The sequence below is a fragment of the Phascolarctos cinereus genome, unplaced genomic scaffold, assembly GCF_003287225.1.
Source record: "Phascolarctos cinereus isolate Bilbo 61053 unplaced genomic scaffold, phaCin_HiC Scaffold_4;HRSCAF=312, whole genome shotgun sequence".
Lineage (NCBI taxonomy): Eukaryota > Metazoa > Chordata > Mammalia > Diprotodontia > Phascolarctidae > Phascolarctos > Phascolarctos cinereus.
Window position 1 is genome coordinate 326,759,356 of NW_027555847.1, and position 25,754 is coordinate 326,785,109.

At 38.2% G+C, this 25,754-nt stretch overlaps 1 protein-coding gene across 1 annotated transcript in view; it reads right to left on the reverse strand.

Moving 5' to 3' along the window:
• The window catches only part of NLN (neurolysin), a 154,601-nt gene that overhangs the window by 93,823 nt on the left and 35,024 nt on the right, over positions 1 to 25,754 (reverse strand). The window contains 2 exon segments of the mRNA XM_078153173.1: positions 15,812 to 15,960; positions 22,923 to 23,182. Of these exon segments, the coding sequence (XP_078009299.1) occupies positions 15,812 to 15,960; positions 22,923 to 23,182 (409 nt within the window).

A 25,754-nucleotide genomic window follows, 5' to 3' on the forward strand; every position in this document is an offset into this window, starting at 1 on the left:
TACTATATGCCCCCGTCTTTCCTCCGACATTGCCGTCACTCTGGTGCAGGACCTCATCACTTTATACCTGGATTATTACAATAACCTGCTGGTGGATCTGCCTGCTTCAAGTTTTTCCCCATTCCAATCTATCCTCCATTTAGCCACTAAAGTAATTTTCCCTAAAGTGTAGGTCTGACTATGTCCCCCCCCCCACACACACACTCCCTCTCCACACTCAATAAACTCTAGTGGCTTCCCATTGCCTCCAGGATCAAATACAAAATGCTCTGTTTGGCATTCAAAGCCCTTTATAACCAACGAATTTCCCTCCTATCTTTTCAGTCTTCTTACACATTACCTGCCCCCTCACCCATCCCCACACCACCCCATATAGGCTTTGATTCAATGACATTAGCCTCCTGGCTGGTCCACAAAGGTTCCAAAGCATTTTGTCTGGTTTTCCAAAAACTCCCTCCACTTGAATTGAACTTTTATGGTGAGCAGCAGTGCTATGGTTACAGGCAGCGAGGTGGTGAAGTGGATAGAGTGCTAGGCCTGGAGTCAGGAAGACCTGAGTTCAAATCTGACCTCAAACACTTACTAGCTGTGTGACCCTGGGCAAGTCACTTAACCCCATTAGCCTCAGTCTCTTCATCTGTAAAATGAAGAAGGAAATGGAAAACCACTACCAGTATCTTTGCCAAGAAAACCCCAAAAGGGGTCATGAAGAGTCAGATGTGACTGAAACAACTGAACAACAAGAGTGCTATGGTTGCTGGGAGTTTTGGTATCTAATTATTTAAAGAAAGGATTCATAGTTATTACTAGTCTTTGTGGGTAAAATGATTAAACCTAAGAATACAAATTCAATGCCACATCAACAATACATTTTATTTCTTACCTAGAGATTCCCTTTTCCTTTGTTGTATATTTCTGATTCTGCGATCCTATTTTGCTCCTGGACAAACCACTGAACTACAGGAACCTAAAAATGTTTCTCATTCTTGTGGATTTTCTGAATCCATATTTACAGCTCCTAGAATAAGATCACTCCCTCTTTCTTTTTTTGTCTGGGTCTTTTCAACTTCTAAAATAACTATATGACACAATATACTTCAACAAAGGCTGCAGCCTGAGTGACATCTGTGGTGATTAACCCACATTCTTCTAATCCTTCCAAAGTATGTCTGCAGTATTCCAACAACACATTTTTTAATTATTATTACTTATTGCTGTACATACCCCAACACAAGAATGGAAGCTAATTAGCAATATTCTCAATCTTAAAATGGATGTGATTGCTGCTATTAGATTTTCCCAGCGTACAAAAGACCAATCTAGCCTTAGTGTCTAATTATTTAAAGAAAGAACTCAAAGTAATTACTAGCCTATGGAGATATGGATGATTAGCTCTAAGAATGCAAATTAAATGCCACATAAATGTAAATATTGTTCCCTAGAAGAGATGTAAGGTAGTTGAGAATTTTAGAAGTAGGAAGAATTTCCCTCTTTACCATCTCCACTATTCCTAAAACCAGATTTTGGGGGAAAATTGAAATATATAAACTACTTAGACCATTTCCCCACCAGGCCCTGTTGCTGACTTTTAGACTTCAAAACCATGCCTCTACTTCTACCTCATCCTAGAATTTCCCCCATTGCCTCAGGCCTCCTCACCCTGGAACATTCAATTACCACTGAGGCCCAGAGAAATTAAATTAGCTTTACAATGTAACATTTCTAGTTAAGTGGCCAAGCTGCTCTTCATTCCAGTACTCTTGCCACATTACCATTCCGCCAAGCTTTTCTGACGATTTAAAAAAAAAAAAATTTTTTTTGAGCTAGGCAATGGTGTTAAGTGACTTGCCCAGAGTCACACAGCTAGTAAGCGTTATGTGTCTGAGGCCGCATTTGAACTCAGGTCTTCCTGAATCCAGGGCCAGTGCTCTATCCACTGAACCACCTAGCTGCCCCCACCAAGCTTTTCTTAAATATTTTGTTTATTATTTTAAAAAAATCACAATCTAAAATCTTTCGTTTTCTCTAATTTCCCTCAAAAAAAGATGTGTTGGGGAAGAAAATTTGCCCGCAATGGGAAACAGAGTGATTAAGAAAGGCTGAAGGAATGGGAGAAGGAATGCAGAAACGGTGACCTCTTCAGGAGGCCCAAGAAGGGAGGCAAGGGGAGTAGGTGGCACAAGGTACCTGGGAAGGAAAGACAGGAGAAGAAAAAGAGGTTCTTCTCTTCGTGACCTTACTTGGGGCCAGCTCAAAACCTAGCAACCACATGCCTGAGGCGAGCACTTCTGCACAGCATGTATCCCAGCCTTCCAGCTGCCCTAGATTTCCAGGGGCTATTTCTGGAGAAGCAGAGCTTGCTGCTGAGGCCTCCTCCTAGGCTTCTCACTTTCACTCTCTCTCCCCCTAACCCTCATGGAAACCATCTGGTCCCAACATTTTCCAGCCTCAGTTCTGCGACAGTGTTGCTCACATCACCGATTTTACCCACTTCAGACAAAAATACTACATTTAGTTATTTCTAAGGTGACTCCAATTCAGAATTAACAGAATAGATGAATTAAGAATCAAACATCTTGTCTTGAAAATTCTTTTTTTCCACATGTTCTTTTTCTCTATATGATAATAAATGTCATTGATGCCTTTTGTTTTAAGGACACAACCATTTTGTGATATACCCCCATCCCATCCTAAACTCCTGTTCTTTTTTGAATATTGATAATCATATGAACACCAAATCAATATTTTAGTTACATGTTGTTCTTTTCTTTTGTATAGCTTTTAAATCCCTAACAACATAGATCTCTAAACTTGAGGGACAGATTAATATGAAAATAAAACAAAAAAAATATATCTCTTATTTCTTAAGTTACCTATCAATTACACAATTCTAAGGATTTCTTTTTTTTTTTTTAAGGTCACATCTGCTTAAGATTGTGACATAGAAAGTCATAGAGGGAAGCAGGGGGGGCAGAGCCAAGGTGGCAGAGTGAAAACAGTGACTTGCTTGAGCTCTCCCCCAAACCCCTCCAAATACCTAAAAAAAAAATGGCTCTAAACAAATTCTAAGGCAACAGAACCCACAAAAAGACAGAGTGAAGCAAATTTCCAGCCCAAGACAACTTGGATGGTTGATCAGAGAGGTACATCGCGCTGGGCAGGGAGAGGAACACAGTGGGCACACAGGCCTGAGAAGACTGAATCTCAGGCAGCTGTGGCAGCTTCCAGACCTCTCAACCCACAAACACCAAAGACAACTTAGAAGGTCAGTGGGAAAAGTCTGTTTCTGCAGTTCTGAGAGAGGAGCTAGGTCAGAGCCAGCTGCAGAACACAGAGAGCAAGCGCCAGGGCTGTGGCTGTATCTAGAGCTTCCGGCCCACAGACTGAGGGGGAATCCAGTGGCTGATCAGAGGGAGATTGCAGGGATCTCTTGCTTTGCCCGTGCTTGGATCTGGGTCACAGTTCTGAGCGGCATTCCTGGGGTGAAGAGGAGTGCTGGCGTGGTGGAGCTTGTAGTGGCTGTAGAGAAGAAACCCTCCTCACAGTTCCAGGACAGAAAGGAGTACTTGTGGTCACTAACAGACCACAGCACAGGCCAGGAAAGGAGTAAACACTTCACCCCTTATCATACCACCTTGGAAGAACTGAAAATTTACAGGTCCCTACAAGGATCTCTGAAAACAGCTGTACAAACCCCCAAAGCTTGGGACAATACATTCTCCAAATTGGGAGCAGACTCTTACCTTAACAAAGAGTTTAAAACTCAAGTAATTGGCCGGGATCATGAACAAGCAGCGCAAAAAGAGTCAGACTATGTTGTCTTACTTTGGTGACAAAGAAGATCAAAACATACAATCAAAAGAAGGCAACAAAGTCAAAGCTCCTACATCCAAAGCCTCCAAGAAAAATATGAATCAGTCCCAGGCCTTGGAAGAGCTCAAAAGGGATTTTGAGAAGCAAGTAAGAGAAGTAGAAGAAAAACTGGGAAGAGAAATGAGAGTGCTGCAAGAAAATCATGAAAAACAAGTCAACAGCTTGCTAAAGGAGACCCAAAAAAATACTGAAGAAAATAACACCTTAAAAAATAGCCTAACCCAAATGGCAAAAGAGGTCCAAAAAGCCAATGAGGAGAAGAATGCCCTAAAAAGCAAAATTGGCTAAATGGAAAAGGAAGTCTAAAAGCTTACTGAAGAAAATACTTCCTTAAAAATTAGAATAGAGGGGCAGCTAGGTGGCGCAGTGGATAGAGCACCAGCCCTGAAGTCAGGACGACCTGAGTTCAAATGTAGCCTTAGACCCAACACTTGACACTTACTAGCTGTGTGACCCTGGGCAAGTCACTTAACCCCAACTGCCTGAAACAAAAACAAAAAATTAGAATAGAGCAATTGGAAGCTAGTGACTTTATGAGAAATCAAGACACTGTAAAACAAATCCAAAAGAATAAAAAAAATAGAAGACAATGTGAAACATCTCATTGGAAAAACAACTGACCTGGAAAATAGATCTAGGAGAGAGAATTTAAAAATTATTGGACCATCTGAAAGTCGTGATCAAAAAAAGAGCCTAGACATCGTCTTTCAAGAAATTATCAAGGAAAACTGCCCTGATATTTTAGAACCAGAGGGCAAAATAGAAATGGAAAGAATCCACCGATCTCCTCCTGAAAGAGATCCCCAAAGGAAAACTCCTAGGAATATTGTAGCCAAATTCCAGAGTTCCCAGGTCAAGGAAGAAATAGTTCAATTATTGTGGAAGTAAACACAATCAGGATAACACAAGATTTAGCAGCTTCTACATTAAAGGACCACAGGGCACGGAATATAATATTCCAGATAGGATTACAACCAAGAATCACCTACCCAGTAAAACTGAGTATATTCCTTCAGGGTAAAAAATGGTCATTCAATGAAATAGAGGACTTTCAAGCATTCTTGATAAAAAGACTAAAGCTGAATAGAAAATCTGACTTTCAAACAGAAGACTCAAGTGGAACATGAAGAGGTAAACAGGAAAGAGAAATCATAAGAGACTTATTAAGGTTGAACTGTTCACATTACTGCATGGAAAGATGATATTTATAACTCATGAGACCTTTGTCAGTATTAGGGTAGTTGGAAGGGGAAAAATTATATGTATGTAGATAGATAGACAGATAGATAGATAGACAGATAGATAGATAGATAGACAGGTAGAGGGCACAGAGTGAGTTGAAGATTAAGGGGTCATATCTGGAGAATAAAATTAAGGGATGAGAGAGGATTATACTAGGAGAAGAAGAAAGGGAGAGGTAGAACAGGGTAAATTATCTCACAAAAAATCAGAAAAGAAAAGGCTCTTACAGTGGACTGAAACGAAGGTGAGAGGGAATGAATGAATCTTATTCTCATAGGATTTGGCTTAAGGAGGGAATAGCATCCACATTCAATTGGGTGTGGAAATCTGTCTTACCCTACAGGAAAATAGTGGGGGAAGGGGACAAGAGAACAGGGGGATGATAGAGAGGAGGGCAGATTGGGAAAGGGGGGAATCAGAAGCAAATACTTCTGAGGAGGGACAGGGTCAAAAGAAAGAATAGAATAAATGGGGGGGCAGGATAGGATTAAGGGAAATAGAGTTAGTTTTCCACAACATGTCTACTATGGAAGCGTTTTGCATAACTGCACATGTATAACCTATTTTGAGTTGCTTGCCTTTTCAATGAGGGTGGGTGGGGAGGGAGGAAGGAACCCAAGGCTTTAAAAACACATGTTTAAAAAAAAAGTTTTCACATGTAACTGGGAAATAAGAAATACAGGAAATGGGGTACAGGTCTATCCTGTCCTACGGAAAAGAGAAGGGGAAGGGGATAAGAGAAGGGGGGGGAAGAGATAGAAAAGAGGGCAGACTAGGGGAAGGGGTATTCAGAATGCATGCCATCTTGGGGGGGGGGAGGGGCGAGATGGGGTGAAAATTTGGAACTCAAATCTTGTGGAAGTAAATGTTGAAAACTAAAAATAAATAAATTTATATATATATATATATATATATATGAGAAAGAAAGTCATAGAGAAGACCAGGCCTCTCAAAGAAATCATAGCAAATAGGTGAAAACAGCCCCAGAAAGATCATTAGTAATGAAATCTAAAAAGACTCGAAGTAAGCTCTTCTATCCAATCTAAGATTTATTCAAAAAAGATCACCAGAAGGGTTTGGAGGCCAGGAAATGGCTTTAGACAGGCAAAACCAGCTTGATCTGTAATTACCCAAGCAGAAAGCAGCAGAGGCGAGGAGAGGATAGTCGAAGCAAACTCCTGCTAATGGACTTGAAGATAGCTGCACTAATTAGGCATCTAAAGCCTGAACAAAAGTGGGGATAGAATCAGCTCCCCTAGGTCACTGCACAGGGAGATGGGGCCTGGCTATACACTTTTCTGAGCACTATGAGTCACAACAGGGGACAGACAACTTTGTGCCTGGAAGCCGGTGTTAAGAGGACAAAGATGGTACAGGAAGTTTGATATCAGAAGAATCTCAAATATCCCACTGGGTCTCAATTAAGGATTATGCCAAGAGAAGAAGAAAGACCTGTTGAATCTTGAACCTGCAGTGAACCACCAAGAGAATGAGGCAGAAACCAGAAAACAAGGCAGAGAACAAAGGCTAATTCCATTTCACCCAGGCATTTCATTCAGACCAGTGGTAGCAGCATTCAGACAGCAGAAAGGACAAGACCAAACACAACTGTAATTAAATAATAAAGGCTAAAAATATGAGTAAACAGAAAACATCAAACACAATGAAGAAACATTATAGATCAAGAGAAGCCATTCTATTTCACACAAGGTAAACCTGGAAGAAGAAAATAATCCTCTAGCAATAGAATCTCAGATAAAAACAAACAAACAAACAAAAACTGAACAAAAAAAAACACTTCACCACAAGAACTCTAAGCTGGAACTAAAGAAGCAAAGGATAAAAAATTAAATTAGAAAGGAAATGAGAGGTTAGGATGAAAAAGACTGATAAGAGAACAAATAACTTTAGAATACAAGGTAGAAAACCTTACCCAACTATTGGATTACTTTAAAAAAATCAATCAAAAGGAATTCAATGACTCCATGAGAAAATTTAAAAAATATTAGAACAAAGTCAAAAGATGGAAAAAATTAAACAGAATGTAAAGTATTTACTATCAGAAACAACTGACCTGGAAAACTAGATAAGGAAAAATAAAAATCATTGGACACCTTAAAGACCATGATCAAATAATAACCCTGAATATCACATTTCCAAAAAAATCATAAAAGAAAATAGTCCAGATATATTAGACCCAGAGGACAAACTGAAAGTACAAAGAATCCAATGATTACTTTCTGAAAGAGATCACAATTTGAAACAACAGGGAATGTCATAGCCAAAATCCAGAGCTTCTAAGTCAAAGAAAAAATATTGCAAATATCCAGAAGGTAAAAATTCAGGAACCAAGTAACCATACCAAAGATCATTTACAGCAGACTTGTCAGCAATGACTACAATGGCTTCATAAAGAAAATTCAAGGAGATACCTTTCATAAGTATGGAAAGAGGAGGAGTTCTCAACCCCCAAAAAAGGACAGAGATGATTATGAAAGATAAAATGGACAATTTCCATTACATTAAATAAAAAAGATTTTGCAGATAAAAAAGTAATGCAGTTAGAATCAGAAGGGAAATGGTTAACTGAAAAACAAATTTTGTAGCAGATTTCTTTGATACAGATTTGATAGTTAAAATAGAGGACATTGATACAAACATGTAAGAACAAAAGCCATTTCCTAGTAGACAAAAGATCAATCAATCAATAAACATTTTGTTAAGTACCTAACACTGCCAGGTACTCTCTAATCCTAAGGATACAAAAAGAGACAAAAGACAGTCCCACCTTCAAATTTACAATCTACTGGCATAGACAATATGCAAACAAACACATACAGAACAATGTTTATACAGGATAAATAGGAGATAGTTAACAGAGTGAAGGCACTGAAATTATGAGGGGTTGGGAAAGGTTTCTTATAGAAGGTGGGATTTTAGTTGAGATTTAAAGGAAGACAATGATAACAATGTAAACATAAAGAACAAAAACCAAAACACAGCATAATTATGATAACCAAGTCTGGCCTCAGAATTTAAATGAAAAAAAAAAACTGATCTCTCTTTTCTTGGAAAGAGACTATAGGTCTTTTCACCGGGAAGGTATGGAAGACTCAAGAGAGACATAAAAAGGGAAACAGGACAGAAAGTAACAACATGTTATTAATAAGGACAAACTCTTTACATTCCTACAAGGGAAGATGACACCTGTAACTCTTGAGAACTGTATTGTTATTACACCACGTTGGAGGGGTATACATAAAGGGGGTGGGTATAAATTGACTTTGATGTAATGATGAAAAAAATCTAATCAAGAAGGTTAAATGGATCCAAGTAAATGAATTAATTTGATCTAACTAAGAAAATGTACTGAGAGAAAAGGAAAGGAGGAGTCAGACAAAGGTAAATTACATTACAGGAAAAGGCACAAAAACCTATTACAGCAGAGGGAAAGAAGGGAGGGAGATGAGCACTATTTGAACCTTACTTTCATCAGATTTGGCTTAAGAAGGGAATACATAATCAGTTAAGTATAGAAATCTACCATGCCCTATAAGCAGTAGGAGGGAAAAGGGGAAAGAAAAGGGAGGGGGGGCTAATAGAAGGGAGGTGAAACTGAGGGAGGCGGTGATCAAAAGCAAAACATTAGTGAGGAGGGAAAAGGAAAAGAATAAAGGGGGGGGGGGGAAAGGATGAAGAGAAAGACACAGATAGTTATCAATTGTGAATGGGATATATGAATGCAATGGAATACTATTGTGCTATAAGAAATGATGAACAGGCAGACTTCAGATAAACCTGGCAACACTTGTATAGTTTGATGCTGAGCAAAACCAGGAGAACGCTGTACACAGTAACAGGCACATTAAGTGACTTAATCCCTCTCAGCAATACAAGGATCTAGGACATCTCTAAAAGCCTCATGATGGAAAATGCTATTCATATCCAAAGAAAGAGCTGTGGAGTTTGAACGCAGATCAAAGCATGCTATTTTCTGTTTTTTTTCTTCTGTTGTGTTTTGTGTCCTCTTTCTGGTGGTTCCTCCTATTGGTTCTGGTTCTTGCTTACAACATCACTAATGTGAAAATGTGTTTAATAAGAATGTATATGTATAGCCTATATTAGATTTCACTGCCTTCCTGGGGAGGGAGGTAGAGAAGGAGGGGGAGAAAAATTTAGAACGCAAAAGCTTATGGAAGCGATTGTTGATAAATCAAAATAAATTAATAAAAAAAAAGAAAGAGACTATAGGTGAAGAACATTTCATTTACACAGTCTCAGTTGATGTGTTTAGTTATGTTGTGTTTTTTTTCCCTTTTTAAAATCTTTGTCGGGGCAGCTAGATTGGCGCAGTGGATAAAAGCTCCGGTCTTGGAGTCAGGAGGACCTGAGTTCAAATCTGCCCTCAGACACTTGATACTTACTAGCTGTGTGACCCTGGGCAAGTCACTTAACCCTGATTGCCTCACCAAAAAAACAAAAACAAAAAAAATCTTTGTCATAGGAAGGGAGGAGGAATAAATTTAGAAATCAAGGTTACATAAACAAAAAGGCAATAATTTTTTTTAAAGAACTAGTGTCAGATTAGTTTCTTATTTTAGAACAGGATAGTGACTGTCTTTTGCCTCTTTCTTATCCCCAGCATTTACCTGAGTACCTGGCACATAGTAGGTACTTAGCAAGTGTTTATTGATTCATTGATTGAGGACTTCATAAGGAAATTAACAACTACTAGGTTTCTATTTGTAGCATCTCTGAGGGCAAACATTACTTCTGGGACATTGATAAAGTTTATCTATAACAACATTTTATACTTCTTGCGGGCACCTAGGTGGCACAGTGGATAGAGAACCGGCCCTGGAGTCAGAAGGACCTGAGTTCAAATCCCTCAGATACTTGACACTTACTAGCTTACCAGTGTGACCTGGGGCAAGTCACTTACCCCACTGCCTAGCAAAAATAAAACAAAACAAACAACATTTCTCAAGAACATACAAGTTTCATGTTTAAAAAATTTTATTTCCCTAAACAAAATTGTTCCCTCCTCCTTCCTATAAACTATAATAGCACTTTGTTTAGTGCCTCTCATGCCCTTTCACACCCTATTTGGTATTATGTTTATTTTGTAAATGCTTATTCTCCTTGTCCATGAGACTATTCTCTCAGAGTTGGGACCATTAATTGTGGTATTCATCTTGTTAGGCAGAACTTAGGGCAGTACCTTATAGATAAAGAAGCTCACAATAAATGTTTGGGAGGTGAATGCTCCCAAAACACTGGTATATAATCATAGGACTAGCAATAATCTTAAAAATCATCTGATCCAGAAAGAATACTGCACCTGGAATCAGAGGACCTAGGTTCAAATCCCACTTCTAAAGCTTACTGAATGTGTGACCCTGGGCAAGACACTTCTCCTGGTCTCAGTTTCCTCATCTGTAAAGTGAGGGTAACATAAAACAAGGTGGCCTCTGAGGTCCCTTCTAGCTCTACCTCTGTGATCCTATGAGAGTACATCCCTAAACCTCACAAGACAGGTGAAAGGAAAATCCAACTGGTTTTCAAAAATTTCTCAAGAACATGATTCTAGAATTTGTCTCAAACTGCAGTTACAGTGTTGAATCATTCCCATAGAAAATACAGCAAAGCAACACATCCGTTGGGGGGAAAAAACTGAAAAAATCTTTTTTTAATAGCTCTATGGTCATCCAACATATTCATTTACTGACTTATTTACTGAGTGCCTTCTGTATGCAAAATGCTGTGGATTATCCAAAGAAGCGTAAATCCTACTTTCTGCTCTAAAGCAGTTCACAAGCTGGCAAAGAAAACAGGACAAGTAAGTGGACAGGTACTATAAATGTGAGATAAACAAAGGTAGTTGCCCCATTGAGCAGAGGAGTCAGGTGCTGGTAAAGGGAGCTAAAACCAGGTTTGTTTTATTAATCCTTAACTGCGTTTCTAATTGTTACTTACACCCAAAAACAGCTTTGCATCAAATTTGGCCAATATTACACTTGGTTACAATGGACATTAGTGATGTTCTGAGACTTCAAAAGTATTCACAAGCTCCTCATCATAACCTCATAATATGAAAGAGAATGCCATAAAATGGTAAATTACTCTAAGTCATACTTACTTTACTCTTTACTGTACCATTTTTACTACCACTCTCACTTAGAATACTACAAGGAAAAATAGGAATAATCCTATTTTTAAGTGTCTATTTTTAGAAACTCCTCCTGATTTGCAGCTTAACCACTCCTATGGTGAGATAGCACTCTACTTGCATCTGCTGCTTTGCCTGGTTTCAAGTCCACCCAAGAAAATGACCTTTCCAGGATAAGCTCAGCATGTTTGTTTGTTTTTTAATTTTTTAAAAATTTGTTATTTTTTCCATGTGCTTTTGAGTTGAAAATTTTTCTCCCTTTTCCTCCTCCCCACCCTCCCCAAGATGGCGCACAATCTGATATAGGCTTTACATTTACATACCCATGAAACATATTTTCACATCAGTGAAGTTGTAAGTACAAATTAAAACCAATAGGAGGAACCATCAGAAAGATGAAATAAAACTCAACAGAAGGAAAAAATAAGCGATAGCGATTCAACTTCCATAGTTCTTTCTTTGGATGTGGACAGCATTTTCCATCCCGAGGCGTCTGGAGATGTCTTAGATCCTCGTAATGCCGAGAAGGGTTCAGTTTAACAATCTTAGTCACTGCATAACGTGGCTGTTATTGCGTACAAAGTCCTCTTGGATCTGCTCACTTCACTCAGCCTCAGACCATATAGGTCTTTCCAGGTTTTTCTGAAGTCAGCCTGTTCATCATTTCTTATAGCACAATAGCATTCTATTACATTCATATACCACAACTTGCTCAGCCATTCCCCAATTGATGGGCATCCTCTCAATTTCCAATTCTTTGCCACCACAAAAAGAGCTGCTATGAATATTTTTGTACATCTGGGTCCTTTTCCCATTTATTTGATCTCTTTGGGATATAGCCCTAGAAGTGCTATTGCTGGATCAAAGGGTACGCACATTTTTGTAGCCCTTTGGGCATAGTTCCAAATTGTTCTCCAAAATGGTTGGATCATTTCACAACTCCACCAACAATGTATTAGTGTTCCAATTTTCCCACATCTTCTCCAACATTTATCATTTTCCTGTTTTGTCATGTTGGCCAATCTGATAGGTGTGATGTGGTACCTCAGAGTTGTTTTGATTTGCATTTCTCTAATCAATAACGATTTAGAGCATTTTTTCATATGACTATAGATGGCTTTAATTTCTTCATCTGAGAACTGTCTGTTCATATCCTTTGACCATTTATCATTGGGGAATGGCTTGTGTTCTTATAAATTTGTCTTAATTCTCTATATATTTTAGAAATGAGGCCTTTATCAGAGAGACTGGTTATAAAAATTCTTTCCCAATTTTCTACCTTCCTTCTAATCTTAGTTGCATTGGCTTTGTTTGTGCAAAAACTTTTCAATTTAATGTAATCAAAATGATCCATTTTGCTTTTCAATATGTTCTCTATCTCCTGTTTGGTCATGAATTCTTCTGTTCTCCATAGATCTGATAGGTAAACTATTCCTTGTTCTCCCAGTTTACTTATGGTATCAGCCTTTATATCTCATGAACCCATTTTGACTTTATTTTGGTATATGGTGTGAGATTTGGGTCTATGCCTAGTTTCTGCCATACTCTTTTCCAGTTTTCCCAGCAGTTTTTTTCAAAGAGTGGTTCTTATCCAGAAGCTGAGGTCTTTGGGTTTATCAAATAATAGATTACTATAGTCATTGACTACTGTGTCTTGCATATTTAACCTATTCCACTGATCCACCTCCCTATTTCTTAGCCAGTACCAAGCAGTTTTGATAATTGCTGCTTTATAAAACAATTTAAGATCTGGAATTGCTAAGCCACCTTCCCCTGAATTTCTCTTCATTAGTTCCTTTGATATTCTGGACCTTTTGTTTTTCCAAATGAATCTTATTATTTTTTCTAACTCTATAAAATAATTTTTTGGTAGTTTGATTGGTATGGCACTGAATAAGTAAATTAGCTTAGGTAGGATTGTAATTTTTATTATATTAGCTCGGCCTACCCATGAGCAACTGATGTTTTTCCAATTATTTAGATCTGATTTTATTTGTGTGAAAAGTGTTTTGTAATTGTGTTCATAGAGTTCCTGGGTTTGTTTTGGGAGGTAGACTCCTAAATATTTTGTAATGTCTACAGTAAGTTTAAATGGGATTTCTCTTTCTATCTCTTGCTGTTGGGCTTTGTTGGTAATATATAGCAATGCTGATGATTTATGTGGGTTTATTTTATAGCCTGCAACTTTGCTAAAGTTGTTTATTATTTCAAGTAGTTTTTTACTTGATTCTCTAGGATCAAGCTCAGCGTGTTTAAACTCACCACCAAGCTGCTAACTCAAACCTTGATTGATACCACCTCCCTCAGGCTCCTCTCTCCTCTGACTGGTGGGTAGAGAACCAAACTCCTCCCAATGCCTTCCTTTATAGAAGGCAGACACTGGACTCTTACTCACTCCATTTTGTATCTGCTGCCCTGCCAGGTTTCAACTCCATGCAACAAGATGATCCCTGGCATCCCCTATTCCCCTCTTTCCTGCCAACTTTGTATGTTATCTCTCCCTTTAGAATTGTAAGCTCCTTGAGGGCAGTGACTGTCTTTCTTTTAACTAACTGTATTCTCAGCATTTGGCACAGTGCTTGGCACACAGCAGGCACTTAATAAATATTTATTGGATTTGACTGAATGTAGAAAATATAGGGATATTCAAATCTATTAGATAATCTGAGCTCATCATTTCACACTGTTATAGTTAAAACAATTCAAGCAGTTTCTGCGTGTTATACAAAGCCTTTAAAATGGAGAGAATTTGATGAACAAAACAAGTAATCGAGTAAACAGAGGTTACTTATCAGTTACCAGTCTAGAAGGACAGTAAGAAAGAACATAGATGTCTTTGGATGTTTTTACTTAATGATCTTTGCACAAAGGAACACCAAGATACCAGATGATGAAATGAATGTGGGATATTTAGGTCAGGGACTCAACTTTAAATTCATCTGTTCCTATGAAGCCAGAAATAAATCAGCCCATCAAAGAAACAATTTGTGGGATGAGTTTTTTTCAGACCATTGTAGTATAACAAGCACTGAATTTGGAGCCCAAGGACCTAGGGTCAAATATTACTCCTGGCCCTACCCATGTGACTTGGAGCAGGTCAGTTGGCCTTTCTTGGTCTATTTCCTCATGTAAAATGAGGGAGTTGGACTAATCATAACTTCAAATCCATGACCCCACAACCAGTGTACTCTTAAGAATAATTTACTAAAAAGGGCTCTGTTCATGCCTTCCTTGCTAACAAGTTCAGGCCTTAAATGTTTAAAATTTTAAAAAAAAAAAAGGAAATCACAAGGTTACCTAAAGTGACAACTCTGTTTTCCCCAATATCAATACATGGATAATATTAACAAATATTTCAGTCTAAGGAACATAAGGGCAATAAATAAAATGTGAAGCCTGTGAAATACTATATACTTTAAATAGAAAAGACAAAACTTGGAAGTAAGGATGAAAACAGGTTAAGCACAGGAAATTAGAAAACACTAGGGAAAACACTTCTAAAATACATCAGTATGTATTCTAAATACAGTCAAATAGGAACTTAGAATATTATGGGATAAAATAGAAAGTGAAAATTAGGAAAGACTACAGTCCTATTCAGAAGGAACTCATCTCGAAGGAGGTGGGATCAGGGGGCAGCGTTCAAGAGGAGAAAAAGAATGAATAGCAATGGTGATGAGATTTTCATTTATTTAATTTTCACCATTCTAAGGGTAACCTACCATAAACCATGGTTGTTAGTGAACTTAAAAGAATGAAAAATACTTGGGTGACACAGGACAATGAATACCACTTGAGTCTTAGCAACATCTAAAATATTTCAGTAATTTAAGTAGTATGATCTTGAAAAACATTTTCATACAAAATGTTTTATATCAATTTTAAGCACAAGATGGTTACAAGAAGCAAAATAATGCCAATGATCTTGCAAAAGAAACATGCAAAAAGAACAAAAAATTGGAGCTATAAAGCCTTTGTTTCTTGGACAGACTATAGAAATACTACAGAATTACACATTAAAAGAAAAGACAAATTTTAAAAAAAGGCCAGGAAACAAAACAACAAATCTTTGAAGGCAGACCCACCTAGAACATTCATTATCCTTAACTCCCGCCATTCCTGCAAAATGTAAGGACAACATACAGGAATGACTCTGGCTTTCAACATCAACACTGTGTTATCATTATAAAGTCATAAATACAATGTATTTACTAAGAGGAGACTGACATTGTCAAGGTTTTAGTGGGTTCTACCTAACAAATATATGTTACACTTAGAAGACAGGAATTAAAAGAAAAAACAAACTTGTTCCACAAGATCCAACACTGATAGTTATACCCACACAGGACACAGTTTTAATTATGGTCCTCACTTGGAAATGAATGTAATTAACAATATGAATATAGCTAATAATGTCTGTTATCACAAGCATGTGAAAATAAGATTTCTTGGCAGATTAAAATATCTTGTATTGATGCATGAAGAGTGGGATGTTTTGTTTGTTTTTTCATTAAAAAAAAAATCTACCTGTAGATGAACAATTCTCTGAAACACATCCTCTCTCATGCTCATCTCAATGTCAAAACGAGAAAGCCTTTTGTCGGCATCTGTGCTTGCTGCTCGCACATCTTTGTCAGGGGAGATATGCTGGGGAAAATCCAACATGCTTCTTTCCACTGTTGGCAGAGAAAAATATTAAATGATGCCGCACCCTTCCAATCAGTGTTATGCTGAAGTGTTTTCTACAAGAGCAAATGATTATTTTAATGTTTGTATCCCATGTTATATACTTGGGAAGGCTCTCAAAATGATAAGGAAACCACATATATAACATAAGGTCCATGTACTGAAATATCATCAACGAACATTCATTTAGTGCTTACCAAGGGGAAGGCACTATGCAAAGCCCTGGGAACGATAAAAAGGAATTTCAGCTGGTATCTAGCTCTGAAGAGCTAAATTTGGGAGACCAGGGGAAAACTTTGCTTGCACACCACTCCAAGGGGCCGGTAATAATATTCTGCTTAATAGCAAATGTACTGACTTAATTGCAAATGGCAGATCACTGCCAGGCCCATCTTGGAACAGTTACATTAAAGGCACCAGGAAGTTCAGGGTCTAGCATGAGATGTCACAGATATGATTACTATAATACTTCCTAGATGTAATCAATCATTGCGGGGCCCATTTGGCTTTCTAAATATTGATGCTCCCCAAAGTTCTCCCCTGGGATTTCTTCTCTTCCTTCTCTACACACACACTCTTACTCTCTCTCTCTCTGGTCAGTCTCATCAAATCCCATGGTTAAATGATCTAGGTATCTGGTTCACAAATTTTTATTTTACTCCTCATGAATGACTGGGATAATGACCGTAGACCATAGGGGAACCTGGAACGAAGGGAAAGATCAGTTTAGTTTATACATTTGGCATTTGAGGTGACAGAAGAATAGCCAAATAAAGATGTTCAGCGGGCATCTTAAGACATAGGAATGAAATTTAGAAGGGAAGGTAACATCTAGATGAGAATTAAGCAGCTTATTAAGTGATAATGTTAATCACTAGTTACCCCATTCTTTGTAATTAAGGCTGAAACTTGAACTCAGGACAAAATCCTAGAGATAGCTAGATGGCACAGTGGATGGAGCACTGGAACTGCAGTAAGGTAGACCTGAGTTCAAATCCTGCCTCACACATTTACCAGCTGAGTGACCCTGATTAAGGGTCACTTAACCTCTATCTACCTCAGTTTACTCATTTGTAAAATGGGGCTAAAAATAACACCTATCTCTCAAGGTTATTGTGAGAATCAAATAGAAAATATTTGTAAAGCACTTTGCAAACATTAAAGCATTATCTATTTAATGATGGTCATTGCTATTAATGTTATCATCAGGAGAATACTGACATTAAAAGATGAATTTTTAGGGGACAGCTAGGTGGTGCAGTGGTTAGAGTTCAGGCCTTGGAGTCAGGAAGACCTGAGTTCAAATCCAACCTCAGACATTTGACACTTACTGGCTGTGTGACCTTAGGCAAGTCACTTAACCTCGACTGCCTCACCAAAAAGCAAAAAAAAGAAAAAGAAAAGATGAGTTTTTATGTCAAGTTGCTGTCTAGGATCACAGGAAGCCCTGAGTAATTTCACAAATGCAATCTAGCCCACACTTTTCCTCTTTTTTAGTTCTAGGGCAAGCTCTATATCCATCTGCAGCATGTATCCTAGAGAAATACACACACATATAAATCTATATAAATATGTATGCATATTACACATATGTGTATATATAAATATACGTACATATATACACACACATATATAAATGGGCTTCCTATTCAGTTGCCTGTCAGAATTTGTACACTATGTATCTGTCATTTATGTGATTTTTTTTTTACTGCTTAAGTTATTAGGCAACTCTCTTTGGGGTGATTTATGTCTTATTAAGGAGGCCCTGTAATATATCATTTACAAAAAGGAGCCATCGATAGGTTCCTACCATTTATAAAGAGTCTTTCTTCCATTCTGACTACATAGGACAACCTCAGTGATCTCAGCAAATATCTCAACAACAAACATGTTTGTTTATCAAACATATGTGGTGTTTATTAGTACCTCTGTATGATCTTGACGTAAGCATGGGAGGTACAATGTTGGAGAATAATCTTTAAGGTAGTTTGGGAGGTGGAGCACTAGTTGTAGGGAGGAATCAGGAAAGGATTCATGTATAAAATGGTGTTTAAGCTCATATCAAAGGAAGAGAAGGCCTCTGTGAGGTGGAGGTAAAGAAGAAGGGTGTTCCAGGCATACGAGATGGATGGGGGCAAAGGCACAGAGGTGAAAGCCAGAGTGTCTTCTGTGAGGAAAGTAGAAATGGCTAATCTGACTAGATTTGACTAGAGTGTAGGATGGGGAGCAATGTCCAACAAGCCTAGGAAGCCTAGGAAGATGAGTTGGGGGCCAAGGTGTATGTAAACAGAGTTCATATTTTGTCCTAGAGGCAACAGGAAGCCACTGGAGTTGTTTGAGTAGGGGAGTTATGTGGTTGGATCCACATGAAGTGAAAATTACTTTGGCAGCCATGTGTGGGACAGACTGGAAGGATGTCAGGCAAGGCAAGGAGACCAATTAGAAAGTTGTTACAATAATCTATGCAAGAGGTGATGAAGGTCTAAATTAAAGTGGCAACAGTGTGAGTGGAAAGAAGGGGCCAGATGTGAGTGATATCAAGGTAGATATAGTAAGATTTGTCAGCTGATTGGAGATGTAGAGTGAGGGAGTGAGGAGCACAGGATAATGCAGACATTTCAAACATGGAAGACTGGAGGACGGTGATGTTATTGATGGAAATAGGGAAGTTTGGAAGACAGGAGTGTTTATAGAGGAAAGATAATGAGTTTTGTTTTAAATATACTGAGTACAAGATGTGTTTGTGGGACATCCAGTTTGAAATGTCCAACAGACCAACAGTGATATGAAACTGAAATAGAGAATGGAGCTGGATATAACAATCTGGATATAGTCATCTGCAAAGGGATGAGATCTGATGAGGTTACCAAAAAAGAAAGTATAGAGGGACCAGAGAAGAAGGTCTGGGACTGGAACATTGGGGAAAATCCAATTAGGGGCCATTCTGTGAATGATAAGCCAGCAAAGGATCCTGGGGAGCAGACAGACAGTTAGAAGGAGAGCCTGGAGAGAGGAGTGTCATGAAAACCCAGAGAAGAGTACTGAGGAGGAAACAGTGGTCACCAGTGTCAAATGCAGCAGGCAGGTTAAGAAGGATGTGGACTTCAAAAAGACAATTATATTTGGCAATTAAGGGATCACTAACCTTGGAAAGAGCAGTTTCAATTGAGTGATGAGGTCAAAAGCCTGATTGTGGAGTTGAGAAGTGAATGGAGAGGAGGAAATGGAGTCAGTAAGCGTCGACAACTTTTCCCAAGGAGTTTGGCTAAGTAAACTTATGAATGATCTTGGGCTGATTTGACTGGTTAGTCCCCTGGCTAGCTTCATGCAGGCCCATTGTCCTCTTCACTGTTTTTTTTTCTTTTTCTGCTTGGAATCTTCTGGCATCTTCCTCTGTAATGTTTATAATTAAGCTTGTCTTCTAAACTAGCATTGACTTTGGTTTCCACGTCTCCCCCCTTACAAGGAGACAGATTTTGGGGGTGGCAGGCTGAGGTAGTTCTGGGCTCTTTCTCTTGCTTGTGTAAGGATTATGCCACATCTGCTGTGATTCCTGGGGATGTTATCTCTTCTTTATTTTTTCACCTCTATTATAATTGGTGATGATATGACTCCACATAGACAACTGATTCAGAAATGACTTCCATGTTAGTAACCAGTGGTTTCCTGTCTGTTCAGATAAGGTTTCATATTTTTTTGTGTGTGTGATACTGTTGGTTGCTCAAGCTCCCTGGTGTCTCCTGATTCACTTCTGAAAAAAAGGTATCCATGAAATATACACGTGAGATTTCCGAGTTCCCTAGTAGGCTTTGGTCTCTCGTTTTTTAATCTTCAACCATGACTTCCAACATAATTTTGACTCTTGGCCTTTGGAAAGATCCAAGAAAAGCATTTTGTTGGTTCATGTTTAGAGAAGCAGAAGATGAAGATTTAGTGGAAGACTGAAAGGGACATGTCACTTACACAAGAGAACCAGGAGAGAATAATGTCATGGAAGCCAAAGGAAAAAAAAATCACGGTGGATTAGAATGGGGAAAAAACACACAAAACAATCACTGAGTAACAATGAATTTGGTGATAAAATCAGTGACTATGGAGAAAGATGTTTCAGTAGAGTGATGGTAATGAAAGTTTAAGTGGAAACTGTTAAGAAATGAGTGGGTGGTGAGGCAGTGAAGGCAGAGAATGTAGATTAATTATTCTACAAACTTGGGGTGGAGAAGAAAAATTAGAATCGTTTGAAGAAACAGGTTCAAGAGACAGTGAGGGGAGATGTGAGCATAGAATGGAATTGTTAGAGAGGGATAAACTGAATACAAAAGAGAGATAGGTGTTTCATTTGTGGAGCAATGTCCTAGAACCAACGGATTACACTATATGCCATGAAATTTCACCATGATCTTGAAGTATTTGTTACTAATGACTTCTGTATGTGTGATGTAATCTTTGGAATAGAATGAGGGTTCACATCATCTAACAAAAATATATCCAGGAAAATGTCCTAGGTACCCTTTTAGTGGAGTTTTATAGTAGAATTTATTTTTCAGTTTTTAATTTATTTTTTGCTTTTTGTAAAGTGTAATGCAACCTTTCATTTGTGATATCACCAGCCTCATCCTATATTCCCATATCAGGGTGTAAATTGAACTATACATGCTGTATCTTGTTAATGGGAATAGTAATAACATACTTCATTATTACAATATAGCCTGCTAGAAAATCTTAGACATTAATGTGTTTTCTCACCTACTTTTCTCAACTATAATTAACTGTATAATGATTGCCAATGCAATCTTGGTAAAAATCTTGTAATGTCTGCATCCATGCACCTAATATTAAAGACTCTGAATTTTCTTGTGTCTTCTAATGGTATCATTCTCAAACTGGCCAGCTATACAAAGTCACAATTGCAGAAGTAAATAAAATTATTATGGACCCCACATGGTGATATGCAGACAAAAGTCTTCATTGAGTCTGATTTTTGGATGAGTTATTTATCATGAGCTTGGCTCCTGCTTCTTATGTGAATGACCTGCATAGAATGTTGTGCCATAAATTCTTGCACTTGACTCAAAGGACCTTTTTCTAGTGGGTTCTAAAGCAATGATCCTCCATTCCACCCACATAAGACACATTCATGAAGTAATCCTGAGTAAATGCTGTGGCAAAGTCACTCTGATGGCAGATAAAAAGAGAAGAAGCATTTATTAAGTAGTAATTATGTGACGGGCAGCTGCCAGGTGTAAGCAAACAAGACAGTCTGTGTCCTCAAGGAAGACAAGAGAAGACAAACTCATCTCAAGGGCAGAGTCCAGAGGGTTGTGAGGATCAAATGAGGTGAAATCTGTGAAGTGCTTTCAACAGTTTCTGGCGTATAGTAGGTACTTAATAAATGCTTATTTTCTTCTTTCTTTCTTTCCTTCCTTTCACTCTCTCTAAAATGGTGAAATAAATAAAACTCACACATCCAAAATATGGAGAAATTTCAAAGAAGTAGAGACCTCTCAGAAAGGGAAAGAATGAAACAAACATTTGCTAAGCAGGCACTGTGCCAAACGCTTTACAAATATCTTCTCATTTAACCCTCACAACAACCCTGGAAGGTAGATGCTATTATAATCCCCGTTTTACAGTTGAAGAAACTGAGGCAGACACAGTCTAGGTTTGAACTGTCTTCCTGACTCAAGCACAGTGCTCTATCCATTGTACCCTCTAGCTGCCTCTGAAGAACCACAACTTTGCCTAGATACATAGCAAATATAATCCTTATTAATGCCTTTATAACATCATTGTAAATAACCAAGTATATGAACCATCTCTATGCATCACCACATTGTGATTATTAGGATATTAAGATCTGATTAAATATAAATTCATTCTGTCTTCCAAAGAAAGAATAAAATACAGATTATCAAGCTCAATATGCATAATATTCATTTAAAAGCATGTGGTTAATAATACAATTAAGACTTTGATTGGATTTTTTGACATTAACTTAAAAAAATTAAAAGGGAAGTTAAATGGCTTATGATCTCAAATCAGCAACATAAGAGGCATGGACTTAAATTTAGAAACATGATTTTAAATAAACAATAATGCTGAAAAGGTATTCCTCTCTTACTGATTCACAAAGAACTAGATGGAACTAGAATTTCCTTTCACTGCTGAAATGGGCAGTCAACAACATGGACACCCAATACCCTCCACTGGTATTTGTGGTGAAAGACACTGTAGGAGATGGCTAAGAGTTGTCGTGATTGAATTTTGAACTTGGGTCCTAGAGGTGAAAGTTAGTTCTTGTTTTTTTAATTGCATAAGAAATTATGCTCGGTTCAAACTTACCAACTATAGACATATTGCTAGCAGCTTCAAATCTAGAGAGAAACTAGAAAGAATACCACCAAACTAAAAAGTCTAAAAAATGAATAAGCAGGTAAAACAGAACACAAGACAATTTAACACAAAGTGATTGGTTAACTATTGTACAAAATTTTAAAAAAATCTGTAAAGTCCCAAATAATATTTACTCATTGGTGTAAACACAGTATCCACCTAGGCTAGGGACCTCTTTGCGTCATGGTCCCCTTTGGCAGTCTGGTGAAGCCAAAATGGACTCCTCTCAAGAATGATGTTATGAAATGCTTATAATAACATACATAGGATTATAAGGAAAACCAATTATGTTGAAATATGGTTATCAAGATATTTAAAAAACAAACTTATAGACCACAGATTAAGAACCTCTGATCTCACGGAAGGCATGCCCTTTGAGGGTAGGGGCTATTTCCCATTTTGCCTACCGATCCCCAGTGCAAGCCCAATGGGCTTGTACAACGTAGATGCTGACCAAATCTCTGAGTTTAATTTAAAATGCTTTGTTACTTCTGTTTCGTGAATAACGTAATGGGTTACATAAAGATAAGGCAACATGCCCTAACACACTGATACTCACCTGCATATTTCACTTCTAAATCTGCAAGCGCCTGCAAACTATTCTCATATGTTACTTTCTCAATATCAAGCATTCCAACAGCATCATACACCTGCTTGGTTTGTTGTATGAGCTCCTCAGTTCTTGCTTTAATTTGTTCTGGTGATAGATCCCACTTCAAAAAGTTTTTTTTGGTTGCTGAAGATGAAGACCTCAATCGAAGAGGGGACATAATTTCTCTTCCTAAAGTCATTCTTAAGAAAATCCTGGAACCACCAGCTCTGAAAAAAATTGAGGAAAAATTTTTAATTAGGTCACAGGATCATAAGAGCTGGCACAGATGAGGAAACTGAGTCCAAGAGTGGCTAAATAATTTCTTCAAGCTCAAACAAACAAAAGAGGGTGGAGTTGGTATTTGAATCTAGGACCTCTGATTCCATCCTTTTCCCATACCATGTCTGTAGTGCCACCTCTATTGCCATGTCTAAAAATATGTGTCCTTCTATACCTGCTATGTGAAGCTGAAGGGCTGAGATAGGGCCATGTACTTGTGATACTGCAATACGAAGGTACCAGAGTCATTGTCATTATTTTGTCTGGCCACATACAAAGAGTTTATCACCTCTTTGTCAGAAGGGGAGTAGCTTGTTTCATTCATAGGTCCTCTGGTCACTGCAATGATCAGAGTTCTCAAGTCTTTCTTAGTTGTCTTTTATTAAAGTTTGTTTTTTTAAGCATCAATACCCTTCCAATGATGCTCTATGCTCTTTGAAACACAGAATGCCACGATCACTGAAGAATCAAAATTGCAGTTCACCCAAAGGGTGATGGAGAAATGCATGGTGGGTAAAAATACCAATGACCAATAAGGACATGCACGTGAAAAGTAACGTAAAAGATAACATCAAAGAAATGGATGACAGGAAAAGGAGGGGCATGGTTTACAGAGTAATGGTGAAGGCTAACGGATCATTTTTGTGCTTCACTGGTGCCCTTGTAATGTCAAGAGATCTAGAGGAAGCCCTCCAGCACAATGGGTGGATCTTCAAAGGATAATTTATGGGAAGCCATGAATAGGCAAGAACAGGATCAAAAAGGTAAAGTTCAGTAATGCATGTAACACTGCAGGGGGGGAATGGGATGTGACGCTCACATTGCTGAGACCCCAGATATCCTGGAATTTTAAAGGCTAAGTTTCTCTTCTACTAATGCAATTAAGTGCTAATCTAATATGTATGTTTGGGTAACTGAACCAGTTAGAGCCCAGACATTGTTGTATAGCTTATACAATGTGCTATGGCGGATATAGTCCATTCACATGGGCTTTGGAGCATACACAGATATTCCTGCTGACGGCCGTTTCCTGTCTGCTTACCAAGTGGTGAAAAAAAGACTTTTTCAACTGGTTTCTGAGCTGGAACTAGGCATGCAATCAAAAAATTCCCATGGGGGCAAACTGTTCTCTCTTTTTCCTCCTTCCCTGGGTTTGAGTGAGGATGAAATAACTTGCAAACTACTGGATGGAGAAAGCTCTAGGAGCCTACTCTCCCATTTGGATCAACATAGCACTATGTTCAAATGGCCCTGCTTCTGTCCCAGTTCTATTCCTCCCTGCTTTGGGTGAAGGAGTATTAGAAACAGGAAGGGCTAGTTTACCTCTTTGAGCCAGATTCTGTGCCAGGGTTTATTGGCAGTCAAGCCCATTGAGGAGGGAGCTGCTTGACTCAGCAAAGTAAGATTAATGACAGCTAAGAGTAAGCTCTTATGGATGAGTTGATCCACTGGCTATGCCATGTTTGGGGACGAATTTCGCAAGTCAATTGCTTAAAGCAATTGCTTTAAGTTTGAACCCACTTCCCCAGGGAATGAAGTGCTTTAGAGTGTGCAAAATCTGGGTGGGATGTGCTTATACTTTAGTTCTTGCTTTATCTTCTCAGTCTTTGTAAAAGCTAATTGATGTTAATTGGTTAAATGGTAGTGGGTCACTAGGTCAATCACTGATATAAAGGGAGATACTAAATATGACTGGTGATTGATATTAAGGAACAACACACAAAATGGGTGCTTAAGCCTATAGCATTAGAAGAACCCCACCATCACCACCACCACCACCATTCTTCACTGGTACTCCTAGAACCCTAAGGGAAGATTTATCTTCCCTTCCTCTGGGAAACTGACCTCCTCATGGGGAAAAGGAAAGGTGAAGAAAGAGAACAATCATCTAGAAAGCACCAATTACATTCTAGGCACAGTGCTAAGTGCTTACAGGGTAAGTCCAGAGCCTTGCTGCATGTACATATGTGAATTCTAATATAAAATTTTGTTTTAATTAAACAGACAAAGGTTTTCTTTTCCAATTGAGCAGCTATTCAACACAACTACCAATTACCAGAATGCTATGGAAACCAGCAATAGGCACTTTACATTTTAAGGCAAGGAAAATAAACTGACAGCCGAAGTTATCATTAGTAGTTATTTGACAAATAGGGACAGCAAAAGGGAAAAGTAAATTAGAAATGTAAATTTAAACAGATGATTTGTAATTCTGATTGAAGTTTGGCCTTACTCAGGCAACATTTCACACCAGGAGTACAAGTTTTACTGCCTAGGCTTACTTTTCCCAGGACAGCCTCCATCTGTGGTAATTTCACTCCTCTCATGTATGTCATTCTGATTATGATACACACATCTGATTTTTATTGAGATATCCTGATGAAGGAATGATTACTTCCACCTTGACTACACAGATAGACAAATCACTGCCCTATTCCTGAATTTCTTACCTTGATATACAAAAAGCAGTGCCTTTCTGAATTCATTAATGAGTATTATACTGGGCCATCTCCAGTCGTC